The sequence below is a fragment of the Brachionichthys hirsutus genome, unplaced genomic scaffold, assembly GCF_040956055.1.
Source record: "Brachionichthys hirsutus isolate HB-005 unplaced genomic scaffold, CSIRO-AGI_Bhir_v1 contig_1025, whole genome shotgun sequence".
Lineage (NCBI taxonomy): Eukaryota > Metazoa > Chordata > Actinopteri > Lophiiformes > Brachionichthyidae > Brachionichthys > Brachionichthys hirsutus.
This window is the reverse complement of record NW_027180325.1, coordinates 338,370-354,800: the sequence shown is the minus strand read 5'-3', so window position 1 is coordinate 354,800 and position 16,431 is coordinate 338,370. Positions and strand designations below refer to the sequence as shown.

Genomic DNA, 16,431 nt, shown 5'->3' with positions numbered 1-16,431 from the left:
ACGCATTAATTCAGTGATTCCAGCGATCCTCATTACTCCCCTGTCTGCATTTGCCAGTGGTTGTTAAGTCATGGATATGTAACGGTGCCACACCGAATAAAACCTCTTCACTGACAGGAATTTAACATGCTGCCCGGGGGGGTGTCAGAGCCGAGGCAAAGCTCTTCTTCACCCTATCGTACTCATCCTTCCAATTTTTATGAATTTCTTTTTTTTTGGCGATATCTCTGATTTAACTGAGGCATGAGCTCGCCTCATATGTAGGTAAATGACACACGGGCCGTTTAAACCTCCAGACGGGCAATTCAAATTCAATTGATGTAAAAAAGGCCAGCCGATAAGGAGCACAGGATGTGCTGCAGGAGATAACAACGCCGTGAAATGCTGGCATCACAACATCTGTGACATCGTGTGTGGTGTGTTGCGATCATACAGCGGCTTGCAGGATGGGGCCCTGTCAGGGGGGGGGGGGGACTGCTTCTGGTTTTCATCTATAGAACAGAAGCAGAGAATAATCTGAGGGGGTTTGTTGCCTGGCCTCGTGACCAATGACACACTCTGACTGAATCGCGTTTGGTCCATGTCAACAATGAGCACAACAGACACGACGAATCAGAATAGAGATCACGCCTCAATATTGTGATTTGAGGTGATCCTTGTGTTTCAAAGGAAAGCACGTTTTTGTGGACCTTGGAAATTTAGCATTGCCATTTTGTGCAATGAGGGGGTCTATGATAATCATTCTTAATGTACCTTTAATGAGCAATGAATATTTACACCCATCCAAACACCAATTTTAAAAAGCTTGTTTGCTCATAAGGTGTCATTATAAATGCATTTCCCTGCTCTCCTCCGTGTGGCTGAAATGCTAAGTGGAGGTGCTGTGAGGATGAAACATTGGGTCAGCAGACATGCAGCGAAAAAAGAAATGTTGCATGTTAATACGCGTTAAGCCGGAAGAGGTCAGGGCACTTTGTTTGTTTACCACAACGTCGTACCCTGGGCTCCTACTCTCTTTTTTTCTTTTCTTTTCTTGTTGTTTTTTTGTCTCCTTGTGTAATGAGTGAATCACCACACAGCATCGTCATCAGCAGCAGCAGCAGCAGCAGCTCTGGAGCCAGCGGTCAGACCCTGGGACAGCGTCTGACCTACTTCATCAGGCTCTCAGGGGGGCGTGACAAATCCGACACCAGAGTAGTGGACGGCACAGAGAAAGAGGAGGATGGAGGCGCAGAGCAGGGCCGAAGGGGCTCAGCCAATCCTCCTGCTCCATCTGTCTGCCACATCCCTCTCCCCTGCATATCCTCCGGAGAGCAGAAATAGCAAGCCATGCAGAAACAAATGTTAAGATAAATCACTACGATCTCAGCTGCTCTGCACTCACATGCTCTCCCCTGGTGACATTTCCATTTCACTCCTACAGCCAAGCGAGCTCTTCTTCTCCAAATAAAACAAGCACTTTACACACGGAGCATCCCCCCCCCCTCCTCCATTTTAAGCAAAATGAGCTGCAGCCACAATGGATTCCCTCTCAGCGAGTAGCACAACACAGGAGATGTTTTATGGGGCGGCCTGTGGCGTGCGAGCGAGGGAGCGTCTCATGCTAATGTCTCATTTGGATAATGAGGTGTATGCGCTGCAGGATCTGAACAGCGAGCATCCCCTCCTGTAGTGAGGATCTGGGGGATAGAAAAATCGCTCTTTCAGCCTGGCAGATCCAAATCCCTCTGTGTTTGAAGACAGAGAGTTCAAGGGTGCTGCGACGCTGGCAGGGAGAGCAGAAGAGCAGAAGACCAAGACCCTGAATGTGTTCCTCGGCCTGTCTGAATGCATGAATGTGTCTACCTGAAGTGAGGCTGTAATGATATACAAGATGCAAACATGTGGTCGTCGGAGCCATGCATAATGCAAGAATCGATGTGACAGTGCATTAAGCCATAGCACCAATGGAGACAAAGTCCACCATGACAGGCGAAGACAAACACATTTCACATTGCTGGGGGGGGGCTCTGCAAAGAAAGCTGACATCATAATGTTTCTTGTCTTGTCAGAGAAAAGAAAGAGACAAATGGCTGCGTGGAACAGTCCTGTTCTTAGACATCAGTAACACATGCAGCAATATGCGTCTTATTTAAAGATGATGTTGCTGCAGACTCGTGTCTCTCCTATCAGAGCATCCGCAGAGGAAAGCAACAGACCTCGCCAACGTGCCAGCTTCCCTGTTCCTAAAAATGCACCATGCCACCAACACCTCCTGTTTATTTACGGTATGCTAATGCTTGTTGAGACAAGCCAGAAAGGACAAGAAGACATTTTACGATCGTGCAGGGGGGTGGAAATCATTAACGGGGTGTTTATGCAGATTGTATCATTTTTAAATTACAATATTTTTTGTTTGCGTTTTCTTTTTGTCTTTTTTTTTCGGTTTTGCTGCCGCTGCAGAGAATAGTTATCACCACATTCTAAATTCGAAGCATGTCCTGTTTAAATGTCGGGGGTGCCAGTCGTGAGGTTGAGCCAATGGGATATCAGTCCTGGAGAAGGACGACGATTAATAAGCCGGGAAAGGTGTGACAGTTGACATTTTATAAAATCTTTTTCCAGGACGATCGCCGGCATCAGTTTCATGACATCCTCAAATCCATCCATGTCAACTGTTCGATTCTTTGATTGTTGTAACAAATCAAATTAAATAAATAACCAAACAAACAAACATATACCAATGAGGTGAATACCCAGCTCGCAATTAATGCACATATAATAAATAAACACGCCATGCATTGAGTTAAAGCCATATCTAGAGTAACGTGTCCTGCTCAATAATTTACATCTATGCCAGTGCCAACAAATCCTCACTGCTTTACTGCCAAACCTGGTGGAAGGCATTTGGAATTATTATACAGACGCAATATTCCCAGCGATGCGCTTATTTGCTTTTATTGAATATGTGAGGGCCAAAATATAAGAAATGTGGAACGCTCGGGTAACTAAACAGCGAAAGAGGTCTGCATGGGCACTTTGTCTAAGAATGTCAGCCACGCTCACAAACACGGCGTGACTCACCGTCTTCGCTCCATCCTTGTACGGCGGGACATGGGGGACAGATAAAGTGACAAGCGGCGAACACCAGGAGGTGACACATGAGGCTGCATCTTGCCCTCGCCACCTCTGTTTCTGTTTAACCGGGAGCCCATTTCTCAAATCCACTTTGATCTCTTCAACTAAATTCCAAAAATCCAGAACCAGCCGAGCGTGCTCTTCAGTCACGTGGACACATTTATTTATTTATACCTCCATTGGACTAGCTATGTTTTATTCATCTCATTTTCACCATATGGTTGAGTTTTGTTTTGTTTTTTTTCCTTTCTCTCTCGACATCACTTCCTCACATGGGAGCGAACCGTTGCATGTTCAGGCAAGCGTGAACGACTGTCGGCAGAGCTGGTGGTGCTTACAGATGAGTCCATCCTCACGCTTTGTTGGTAAATCAAAGAGAATGCTCTCACTGCATCCAGTTAAACCTGAGTGGCAAAGGCAGAGCTCGATGCACTTCATGCTCTCTCTGAGCCACATCTCTGGCAAAGGGGGGTGCAAGTTGGCACCGCTGGGCCGTAAGTGGAATCAGTGAAAGGTTCGCACACTGACTGACCCCGAGCTGGTTTCACATTATCCTTCACAGCTGATCCCGCTAATGTGGAAAGGACTTGAGCTTTGTCTTTAACGCCGTCAAGCCCTAATTCCACACAGCTCCTCTGTGGAGAAGTCAAGGTTGAAAAATATCGAATCAAGTTTCAATGATTCTTCAAGAGCGTAAACAAATTAATTCTGCAATGAATGCGCCGTTTCACTGAAAGACATTTTACCCACATGTCACATAACGGTTTGCCCGTCAAGATAGAAAGCCGCACACCTCCTCTCTCAGGGGCGGTAATGACATCATTGTGAGGCCATCCTGGCAAAACAACCATTCATCACGTCTTATTATGGTGCCGGAAAGAAATTGAAGATGGCAGCACCGATTCCTCTCAAGCGCAAAAGAGCGCGATGGTAGAAAAGCTAATTATCTTAATAAGACTGATTTTGCTCGGTTAAGTTGGGGAGAATGTCCCAAAGTCGTCCCCCCCCCCCCTCCCCCCGGCAGCAGTTATACTTTAACAGAGTCACTGATTGACTGGTGCTACCATTAGATGGTTAACAGCTGCCGAGGATGAATAATCAAAAATAGCTTTCATTGTGAAGCCATCGAATTGTCTCTCTATTTTAAATGGCCTCTGATGCCCATTAGTAATTAGCTGATTAATCAGATCTGACAACTCGTCAACTTTCCCTCCAGAGATTTCTGAACTGAATGTGAATGAGAGGAATTTTCTAAATAGGGGCCATCAAATAAGGCTCATCTATCCTGCCGCTCCCCATACTTTCTCTTCCACCTCTTCATTCTGCATGTGAGGGCTGATTAAAACCGGGGAGTGGTTCATTAGATTCTGACAAGGGTTGTCGTATCTGCACAACGCATGTCCTTGGAGAAAGCCGTCTGAGCCCATGTGACTTATCGTACCTGATGCCATCTCTGCAGCTATCCTCAGATGAACTGAAAACAAAGTGCTATGTGGCCCTGAAATCTGCAGGAGGTGACAGGCATCCCGCAATCCATCAATAAAAAAAACTGTGGCGCATAATTAAAATGCGCCGTCTTTAAGTACTCCATCAGCGTTGTTTCCCTGTGTGCCAAAATAGCTTTTCTGAGACACAAACAAGGTATCACAGACATTTTATCTTCCAGACACTGGAGACAGGGCTGTGTTACAGTTTTGACTTCAAAAGGAAAAAATAAAAAAACACTGCTGGCAAATCCATGCATGATGCAGCCAGCAGAAGCGTGTTTGGGTACATCTGGGCCTCGATAGCAGAAGACCTGTGAAGTACCGATGGATTGCCAAGTGTCACATTTGTTGTCGCTGTGATACATTTAATGCAGGCAGAGGTTGCCTGGGTTATTGTCTCTAAAAACATAGAAGTCAGAATCTCTCCGAAGCCGTAATAATTCAAATGTGCTCTTAAGCAGGGACGAGACCAAAACTGTTAACCCTGAGTATCGACAGCTGAACAACTGCACTGCAGCTTTTAACTTGCTCGCCTTCCTTTCTGCAGTGAACACTAAGCTGTGATAACTGAGACCCAACGCTGCAGCCATGAACAACAGCCAGCAGTGGGCTCCCTCACGTTCCATGTCTCAGCACGGCCTGTCCGAGGCTGCTGGGAAGTACAAAGATAGTGTTTGAAGTTAGTGAAGCATCAGCATACCTTCTTTTCTTTTCTATTTTTTTTTTTACCTCCACCACCAGGTCAGGTCATTATGCACAGACGATGTCATATACTGGAAAGAAGGCTTCAAAGACAGAGGGGAAGCTGGTCCCACCCTGAAGCTCACCTCTGGCAGTATTTTATTCAACGTCTATCTCAAAAGTATTCATAAAATATCTTCTGAACTGAAAAAAAAAAGTTTAAAATAAATATAATGAAACATTATCAGCGCTTAGTAGTGTCAGTGCAGGAATTTATGCTGACAAAGACACATGGAAAAAAAGGAAAAGGATAGTTTTTCAAAACATCAGCAAGGTGAAGTCAGCTCTGACTCTGTTTGAACATGCAGCTGCATGGCTCTCTGCAACCTGCAGCCCCAAATCATACTCCTGTTTGAAATTATTCGACCACTCTGTGTGTATTCCTGCAATTAGAAGGGTGGCTTTGTTGGAGCCGAGGCTCTGAAATGCTGCAGGAGAGGCTGGCTCCCATCCCTGGAACTGTCACTGTGGGAACGGGCAGCAATATTCAGAGGCTTGGAAGCCTTTGGGAATGTATACAAAGCAAAAAATTGGGAATTTTGCCATTTGCAAGAAGCATCTTATTATTACCTAGAATACGAACACAACAAAGTGTCTTGGGACATTTAATTGGATATGTGTGTACATGCGCCTCTGTGCACCGAGATATGCACCATGTCCCCACGGGGGGGGGGGGGGGGGGGTATATAAGTTACAGCTGAAATGCTATGAATGACGTCAGTGAATTGAAAACATGGCTCAAATATTCAAAATGCAAACTGTACGCAAACAGAAGCTGAAAGGACCGACACTGTGCTTTCACTACTAGTTCATCTCACTGACTGACTAAAATGAAATGTACAAAGAAGGAGAACCAACAGAAAGAACAGGAATACGGTCTACGAATGAAGGCGATCAACACAGCGTGTTGTGTTATGTAAAAGAATGCCACTAAACGCAGGTCGGCGCAGCGATTCCATGACCGTTGGTGACGTTGTCAATTTCCCTTTAGATTAGTAAAGGCTGCTCATGCTCCTTTTAGATTTCTATTATACACTAAATGCCCTGCAACTTTTCACAATGGAGGTAATAACATCATATTTTACAATTCTGCTTGGTCCTAGCCAGGCCTTTACCTGTTGAGACTCGTACGCACACACACACACACACAGAGATAGCAGAGAGAGAGAGAGAAAGACAAATAGGTAAGCAATGGTACAGTAAGGCACAGCTGTTTGTCACCCCAAGCACAGCATTCCCAGAGACGGAACATGAGTCAACATGCAAAGCGATGCAAGTTAGAACACCCCCCCAAAGACTTCCCAGAAACCAAGCAGCAGGAAGAGAAAAGGGGGAAGTCATTCCAGTTCAACCAGAGCAAAACTGTGGCAGTTTCCAAACAGTACACACACAGGTGGTAGCGATAGTGGAATACTTGTAGTACGTAAAAGCAACATTAGATCTGTTTGAGTTCAAAATGTTGTCTCCTACGGATGAGAACCCAGAGGAACCGCAGCGCATGTGTGCAGACAAATTGCAATTGGAACATGAAGGAACTGAATCAGTTTTGTCCTGTGTATCATTTTTTCCCAGAAGACAGAAGAGACAATAGAACAAATGCAGATCTCATCAGCAAGCGCGGCTCGGCTTGTTCAGAAAGATGTGAGCGTGATGCGAGCAAACTATGATCAATACAGTACTTTCACCTCAAACATCCATTTTCCTTGATGTTATTTTAGGCGCTGATAATAGACCTGCTCATATTGGGTTTTTACATGGCGCTCTCTACACAAGAAAAGCGGGGCTTCTTCTCATCTCACGCCTCACAGTGCGGCAGGAAGCCGCAAAGCCAGCAAAGTGGGGGATCACAATAAGAACATACAAGCAATCTGCTCCAATCAGCTTGTGTGTGCATGTGCAAGGATATGGGGGGGCTATCAGAGTAATTTTTCGGCAGGGTACTGTATTGATGCAAGCAGTGCCAGAGATGGTAAAGAGACCGAGAATGTAAATGGCTGCTTTTAAATGAATAACCTACCTGTGATGTTGACGTCCACAACACCGGTGCGGGTTCCAATGCTGTTGGTCGCGTCACAGACGTATGTGCCGGCCAGGTCGTAGTTCACCGGTCCCTTGAAGAACAGGGTGTTGTTCTTGATTTCCACATTACTGGGAAGCGAGCCGTTCAAGCTGTGGTGGAGAGAGAAGCAATAATACAGGCACCATAAAAAGGCTGCATTACACGAGGCCACAATAGAAAAAAAATTATCCCAGGAGCAGCAAAGCAATTCAAAGCATATGGAAAAAATACAGTCTCTAGTCTAGTGCCAAACAAACGTGGATGTGTGTGTGTGTGTGTGTTTGTGTGTCGGAGTGAGATAAATACCAGGAATATTTGACAAGCGGTATATTTCAACCATCATCCGTCAAATCCAAACAAAGTTACCAAGACAGGAATCCCAACAGGTCCAAACAGGCAAGACACGGTTGACTCCTGAAGACATACTTTTTTTGGCATGACTGCTAAGTTTTAGGAGGACCACAGCGCAGCTCATATGACTGAACTCAAAACTCTGTCAAGAGACGCAGCTGATCAAGTGATAAATGCAGCATCTACCAAATGCTCGGCTGTCAGTGAGAACTGGGGCCTGTTTCTCCTGCCTCAGGTGTTTGCCTTCATGGTTTCGCTACTGGGTTCAGACTTTCATCAGGTCAGCACACTTAATGCATCACAAGCACCAACCCTCCAGGCCGCTAACCGGACCGCGTATTGAAGGCTGGAGGCTGAAAAATGACATTTCGTCACCCATTTCCAATTGCCTTCCCGAGAGTTTCATCAGCTGCTCTGATTGGTCGTAGTTCAAGCGGCGCGACAAAAGGCACAGATACAAAGGCAACTTTGTTTGACTGTGGTTTCATATTTTAATCCTGAGACTCACATGGAGCATTTTTATTACATTTATTCAAAGTTGGAAAAATCTTACTTTGGTCTTCCTTTGGAATAAAAAAAAACGCTTTTGAACTTGACATAACCAAAGAAGGAAATGTTTACATGTGCTGACATGTATAGAATTAACAGAAGTAATTTGCTGTTTCTTGAAATTGACTGTTTGTGAGATTAAAACCAAAATGCCATTAAAGAGTGGCAACACAATTTGGCCTCACGATCACAATGGCCGCCTTTCAAGCACTTGAGCAATAAACAACCCATCAACAAGGCTCTTCAATGAGGAGTGAAAAAACAGACATACAAATAAATCTAAATTAACCCCCCTTTAAAATATCATTTAAAAGCAGCTGATCCATAACATGGTTAAATTCCATTTTTAAAGTCGGTATTTGTCCTGTCAGTAAAGTGCACAGCTCAGATATGAAGTAATAGAAAGCTCTGCTCAAGTTGTTTTTCAAATGCCACTATATGATGCTGTATTTGCAATGGAGCTAAAAAAATTAAATAAAAAAAAACTCAATAAAATGTGTCATCATTCAATAATAGTTACCTTACGAGCCTCTGTCAAAATGCTGAGTTCTGCAAAGCCCAATTGATTTGCCGCAGAAATGAAAGGCTGGCAAACTGAGATTCACCAACCTGCCGGGATGTCTGCATTTATATGAGCTATCAGAATGTGTGTGTGGGGAGCCCGAGGGGCAGCAAAATGGAAGGCTAACAGCAGCTTGAGAGTGATTCGGATTCTCTGGGAACCATCTGACCTGCGTGTGTGCGTGTGTGTGTGTGTGTGTGCATGCATACATGTATGTGATGTGTGTAGATGATGGTTCAGTGAAAGCACAATTCAATATCCAATGAGGAGGCGGCTTTAAAATTAAATATGAAAGAAAGAAAAAATATACCGGTACTATAAACTGTGTTGCTGATGAGGCAACAGAACATTGATTAGATGATGCTGTAAAATTCTTTACAAAGGAGGAGGCTGCTCTCGGCATTAAAAGATCACTTCTTCAATCAGACATTCATCTATACTGCTGGCCTAAAGTGCTCTTAGGTTCACGTATAAAGTTAGATGCTGGCCTAACGTGTCCTTGAGGAGCTGTAGATAACATCAGCGTAATAGTATAAGTGCCTTTGTAAAATGAACGAGGCATCAGTATTAAACTCTGAGATGGCAGTAATGATGCTTTAAAACATAACTGACTTCATCTAAGCTTCCATTCAAAAATGTGTTGGTTTCATCCAGAGCTGCTGAATCCACCTTTTGTGTACGGTGGCCTTTAATCACAAGAGCAACTGTTTCCACAATGTAGATAAGTGAGCTTGTTAATTAGAGTGAAGTGAATGGAAATCACACACACAAATAAAAGCCAGTGATAATTACACCGACTGGACTTCAGATTGTAAACGAGCAGCTCCGAGGTGCCATGCACGGCGAATATCAGCTTTTTTCCATGAAAGAAAAAGATGATATGAAGTCTCAACAAATCCAATAAGTTTTTTTTGATAATAAATACCTCCTCTTCCCTCATTTACTATTCTAACACGAACTTCACAAACGTAACCTGGGAATGGCCTGCTAACAGAGATTTCAAAGGCGAACACATTTAAATTAGGGTGTGTTCTTTTTTTCGATCCTATTTTCGTGCGGCTCCCCAGAAACCCATTTTGAGACAGAGCTGCAGCATCGTGCTCTAGATGCTCGTGGGCTTTCGTCGAGGATTGCACTGTTTGCTCGGATTCCTGCAGACGCCACACAATGCTAAGACACAAAGAACTGATGTCAAATGTGAATACAAGTGATAAAAAAATAAATGCATTTTTTGAGTCATGGCTACAGAAATATCCCCAATACATATGTTAAGGAGTTAATGCCTCTGGAAATGATGAAGCTTTCTATAATAGCCTTATATGTGTGTGTGTGTGTGTGTGTGTTTGTGGTGAAGTGTGACGCAATCCAGCCGGCCTGTTCCGGTTCCTTCCGCCACAGCCTTGTGCTGACCTCCACAGTGAAGCCCAGGGGAACCTTCACAACAGATTTGGCATCTCATTTTCAGCGCAGCAATGGCCGTCCCCTCCTATCAGTCAGCGCTGCGCCCTCGTCTTTCCAGATCACGTCTTTCCGCCTCTCCACATCCTCCGCTAACTCTAAATCTGTCTTCAGCACTGCTAAAAAAAAAAAAAAACTCGAGCGGGTCGAATCTTCCCTATTGCATTGTCTTTCTGCTTGCTATGTGTGTGTATCCACGTTTCTGCCTTCGCTGAGAAATCGCCGAGTACATTGCAACATTTGCCTCTCATTTTTAACCACATCACAATCGGCTCAGAAACCGTGACACCAGCACAAACGTTGCCTTGTATTCAAAGTGCTCCACATTGTTTTCCTTGCTGTATCGGTGCAAATCACACCATCACTTCTGTATCCTCGCTGATTTCCTTCCGTGTCTCAGCGCCGATACTTAAACTTAATCATCGCTGCATGAGCAATTTTTACTCTATTACTCAAGAGCAGAGCAAATCCCGGACTGATTTGGAGACACTCAGACGCCGTAGAAACACGTTTGCATCTTTTCTTCTTGCCTCTGAGGCAAAAAACACCGATGTCAGCCCTGCGGTATGCCGGAGTAGATCTCAGCCCTCTCCTTCATGTGGCAGAGACAAACTGCCACTTTCTGTGTCGTCCAATAGAACACGCCGACACTAACAATGACCCCCCCCCTACCTGCATGCTGGTCTTCAAAGCGAAATGCTAAAAGCAAACACAACCCTGTCCTGTTTGTCTTTATCTCCCGGTATCAGTGACCGTCACGTGGCTCAAGGTGTGTGCTGCTGCCTAATAGAGCCCATTGTGCTCTGCCTCAAGAACCGAGTCAAGAAACAAGCGGAAAAGAGAAGCTGGTGTGTTTTTAGTCTTTGAAGATTAATTTCTTGCATAGTGAATTGCACAAAAAACAAAAAAATCAGGGCTTTCTGTGCTTTAGCGAACCTTCCACAGAAACCTTTTTGTTGTTGTTGTTGTTGTTGTTGCAGTGAGAAACTCAACGTGAGAGAAACAACACAAGCCACGGCATCTTGTCTTAAGAGTCTCCACAGGTTTTGGACAGGCTTTAGCCAGACTCACAGTTTCCACTGGTAGATCGTGACGGGGGGGTTCGCATCGGCCCTACAGGTCAGCTGAACATTCTGACGGTTCAGATACCAGTTCCCATCGAAGCCCTCGATCTTCACCTCAGGTTCATCTGCAAGGAAAAAAGAGCATGAGTCTGCATATTCTAAAGCCACCGTTGCATCAAATGCTAAAAGAGCCCCATTTGTATTTAAAACGTCAGTTATAAATTAATATCTTGATTTTCTGAGGGAATGTTCATTTTTCATTTTCATTTTCATTTTTATGTGGTCGCCGGGTTTTGTCTGTCCGTTAGCAAGAAAACTGGGCAGATGTTGATGACATTTTCAGGAATTGTTGGGAATGCTACCAAGAACAGATGATTACATTTTGGTGATGACCCAGAAGAGATAATGGATTATGGATCAATTAGAAATGTTTAGGAACATTGCAGCCAACAGAGCTTCAAAATTGTTTCCTCAATATCTCGGTTGATTATTGACCGATGTTTATGGAATTTGACACAGTCGTGTAGGGTGGGAACCTCTATCTCACCACCAAATTCCATCTGGATATGATGCAGAATGACATTAGGAAAATATATTACATAAAAAAAAAAACATTTACAAATTCAAAAATCTGTTAAAAATACACATTGACTCTGATTCACTTTTACTTTTCGTAGTTGGTGTCTAAAGATACCAAGAACAATTTAGAACCTTTGTGGATGGTAATTATAAGGGGAGTAATCTGCTCGGCGGAGGTCTGCTTTAATATAATTTTCACTAAAAAATCTTAAATGATAATTCGACGGCTCCCAACGTTCCCTGATCGGCATGCAATAAAAGTTTGAATCGAAGAAAAAGGTGACTGTGCACATCAAACATACAAACTGTTTTTAAACCAGACTTAAAAATAATCTGTTAATATTCTCATTTACTGATTTACTGACGTCGTCTGTGTGCACATTCAGCTATTTATTTTCAATGTGTGCAAATAGGAAGGTTCCTGAGCTCCGTTTGAAAGAAGGCCTTGTTTACTGTAAACTGGGAGAACTGGTTTACTCTTGCAGCAGGAATCGAAAACGCTGTGGTTTATTTTTGGGAGAAGATGATGGCCAGAGGGGAAAAGAGTTCAAATCCACCCGCTCATTCCGAAAATGTGTTGTGAGTCACTGAGAGAGCCTGACTGTGGATTCTTACACTGTACGTTGAGCACCACGCTGTCCGTGAACCTTTCGTTCCGATATGTCACGATGCAAGTGAGCTTCTGTTTGTGGGTCTCGCGGCTCGGCACCACCACGTAGTCACTCCGTACGGTCACTGTTCCATTTTGGTTCCGAAACTCCTGGAGAGTGGCTTCGCCCTTCAACCTGGTGTCCCATTTGATCATACTTGGAGGCTTCCCATTGGCTGACACGCACGTGGCAACAGTCATCTTGCGCTTCTGGGCCCTGGCGACGATTGTGGGTGTCGTCAAGGTCATGCGAGTCATAGGTCGAGCTGTGGGAGTAAAATAATGAAAATCAAAAAGAAATATGGCCGATAAAAGATTTTTCATTTCATTTTCTAACCGCTTATTCCGTAATCGGGTCGCGGGCCAAGCCGGAGCCAATCCCAGCAGTCAATGGGCGAGATGCAGGGGACACCCTGGACAAGCCGCCAGTTCATCGCAGGGCAACACAGAGACAGACAATCAGCCACACACACACTCACACCTGCGGGCAATTTAGTGTCACCAATCAGCCTAGGCTGCATGTCTTTGGAGGTGGGAGGAAGCCGGAGAATCCGGAGAGAACCCACGCAGGCACGGGGAGAACATGCAAACTCCTCACAGAATGGCCACAAGCCGGAGACGAACCTGCGACCATCTCGCTGTGAGGCAACAGTGCTTACCACTGCGCCACCGAGCCGCGATAAAAGATTATTAAACAGAAATCTCGTGTTTATGTTTTTTCTTCCTTTATTGTTTCCATCTCATTTAGTTTTGGCTTGAAAAAATTGAAAAAATCGGCGATGAAAACAGTGCAGAGATTTGTTTCCTTCCCTCTTCAAGGCTGAAGCAATTGTCAAATATCTCGCAGATGTAAGACGCACGTGTCCGCACATACGCGCAGTCATTCAATTTGGATCCTTTGTGGGTTGGCAATTAGCACTTGGAGTACATCAAAAGGCAGACCTGAATGTGAGCAAAAGCACACATGCGAGAGATACAGAATACTTTATTAATCCCAGAGGGAATGAGCCCATGAAGACGGCTCTTTGGATGCTGTCGATTGGCTATCTGCACAGGCTCCCGACTTCATTGAGGCTTGGAAGCCTAAAAAGACCTGGAAAACAAACTGACACAAAAGAGCGGCTCTACTGGAGGCAATTGCTTTTTCCTTTAAAAGGGACTTGAAGGAAAACACACCAACACTTAATTTATTACTACATCTTCATGTCAGTCAGCAAGTACTCTACCCTTTCAAAGCTGCCACTTTCCAAGATAAACTGCATCTCAGACACTCATTTTTCACCCCTTAGGAGGATTATTCAAACCAAATTGCTCACTTTGAAGTGGCCTTATTGATTTCCATTTCACCTGCCATTTTTTATTGACCATTCTCTGCAGCTGGTTGCTTTAACTGTAGCGATTTGAGTCAATTTGGGCTCGGTGTTAAACAAAACGTCACCACAATCATTTCATCGTGACGTCTTCAGAATGATTTTGTCTTTATCCTCCACAAGCCCAATCCTGTTTGTGGCTGCTGGTGCTGTTCACCAATCACAGGCTGGGACTCTCAGACGTACGTGGTCCGAGTGGCCCCTTTAGGCTACAGGAGCTCCTGCGAGGAACTTCAATCACGTCAAAGCATGCAAAGCACATGGCAACTTTTCTAAATGCATCAGTTTGACCCCATGTCTGATTATTTGTTTTCCTATTTTTGTCAAACAGGATTTGGAGTTGATTCTTATGCTAATCAATAGTCAGCCTTTTAAGACTATTGGAAAAAAGGCAGTTCTCGTCTGTTTTCTAATCGTGTCGATAGCTGACGATTACTTGGAAATGATCAATAATTCATTGTTTCCGAACTTATATGAAAAGACAGAGGTACAGGTTTGCGTTATGCAAGCCAATGAAACCGAGACTGTGTGTGCAGCTTCACGGTCCTACCGTATACAGTGAGGTTGACCATGTTCTCCCGGTTCCCTGCAGGAAACGTGGTGTACTCGCAGATGTAGGCAGCTTCATCAGACAGTTGTAGGTTTGAGAACACAATGGTGGTGTCCTCTAGCAGGGGCGTACGGTGACGGACGGCAGCCTGCTTGAAGCTGACCCGCTCCTTGAAAGGCGGCAGGACGGACACGCCGAGCGCCGGGTTGGCTATGGCCACGTTCTGTTTGGTGCCGTTGAGCAGCTTCTGCCAGGTGACTTGGGAGATCTTGACCGGCGGATTGCTGTTGCTGAAAATGCAGCGCAGTTCCACTTGTGATCCCACAAAGCCAGATTTACTGGAGTCCATCTGCACCGTCTGTCCATCGCCAGCTAGAAGTTGTAGACACAAACAGAGAGGACAAAAGCAAACATTTAATTTCAAATAGCAAGCATTTGAAAGCCAAAGCACAGATCCTCGGTCAATAGCAGGCACATGCACTGAAAGTCAATGAGCGTTTACAGGCCTGCTATTCAGTCACACTTCATGGATGCACACACTCCACCGATGCTGCATGAGAAACGCCTGGTGCTTGTATATCAGCGCAAATGGCTGGCACATGCTGACATACACATGTTGGGGGGGGGGGGTTATGTTCTGTTGCCCACAAGGGTATAGCCTCAGGTGAGAGGGAAGGACTGGGAGATAACAATGCATCACTAATGAATGTTTAAAAGGGCGGTGCGATGGAGCCCAGCGATTACCTGCTGCCGGCTCCGCCCACCAAGCAACAGGCTGCTTAACTCATTGTCATTTTAATTACCTTTCACTTACAAATGCTTCATTGGCTGCCTGAAGCTGCCATTAATACAGAACACATAGACTTTGGTGGCTCCTGCTAAAACACGTTTGCCATTTTAAAAAAAAACAACAACAACTGGTCCAACCTCTTTTTTTGTTTAAGCCTGTGAGGAATTAGGTGGCAAAAAGAAGGTTGATTAACAACAACGGCTCATTTCTACGCCCCTGCATTAGGATGCTCATTCTCGTCCTGGAAAGACGACTGACAGAATGCCAACTGGCTGTGATGCTCAGTAATCAGCATTATAGTCCTTTATTAATTAAGAAAATATACTAAACATTTGGTAGCATCTGAAAAGGTGAGGATCTGCCTTTTCACTGCACTTTAAATTCAATATTGTCAGGTTTTAAATCTATGGCTTGGACAAGAGAAAGATTTAAAGATGTATTGTTGTATTTTTCCTATTTTCGTGACATTTTATAGACTAAAATAACCAATTGATCAAAAAATGATAAAAACTGCAGAAAAAATTAAAAATTAATCATGATCAATAGTAATTTTTGCAGTTATTATTCTTCCTCCTCTCGTTCTTCTTTCTTCCGTCACCTGAACAGCTGCAGGGCTCCTCAGATCGGTTGCCTTTATTACTCCAGACTCAGATTTATGTCCCTTTCCAGGTAAAGCATGTTGATGCACCATTTCCTGGTCCAGCAAGCCTGTGCTGGGCTCGTAGTGACAAGCAGCCACAGCTATAATTACCTCCTATAGATTTGTGCGCAGCCACAGGAAGAAAGAGTGAAATCCCATCGTAATCACTCAGGACTCATAAAGCAACCAGTGCAATCAAGTCATAAACTGGGAGAGAATGTGGCATGGTCTCAAAGCGTGGATTGGGGGGGGGGGGGGGTAGACACATGCACCGCAAACAGAGTGGCTCTTTAACACTGAGAAACGGCATCACAATGATGGGTAATCGCAACATTCTGAGATAAAGTTCCCACAGCGGGCTTTGAAATGTGAAACAAGTACGTGAGAGCGGCCCATTTATGTATACGCCCACTGAATAAAATATCTGACGTGGTTTGTCTTTGTCTTCAACTGTGTTTGTGCATG

At 44.4% G+C, this 16,431-nt stretch overlaps 1 protein-coding gene across 1 annotated transcript in view; it reads right to left on the bottom strand.

Annotated features, from left to right (window-relative positions):
• Positions 1-16,431, bottom strand: part of LOC137912775 (nectin-1-like) — a 133,921-nt gene that overhangs the window by 72,211 nt on the left and 45,279 nt on the right. The window contains exons 2-5 of the mRNA XM_068756913.1: positions 14,537-15,016; positions 12,583-12,882; positions 11,396-11,513; positions 7,363-7,514 (exon numbers count right to left, since the gene is read on the bottom strand). Of these exons, the coding sequence (XP_068613014.1) occupies positions 7,363-7,514; positions 11,396-11,513; positions 12,583-12,882; positions 14,537-15,016 (1,050 nt within the window). The remainder of the gene's footprint in view (positions 1-7,362; positions 7,515-11,395; positions 11,514-12,582; positions 12,883-14,536; positions 15,017-16,431) is intronic.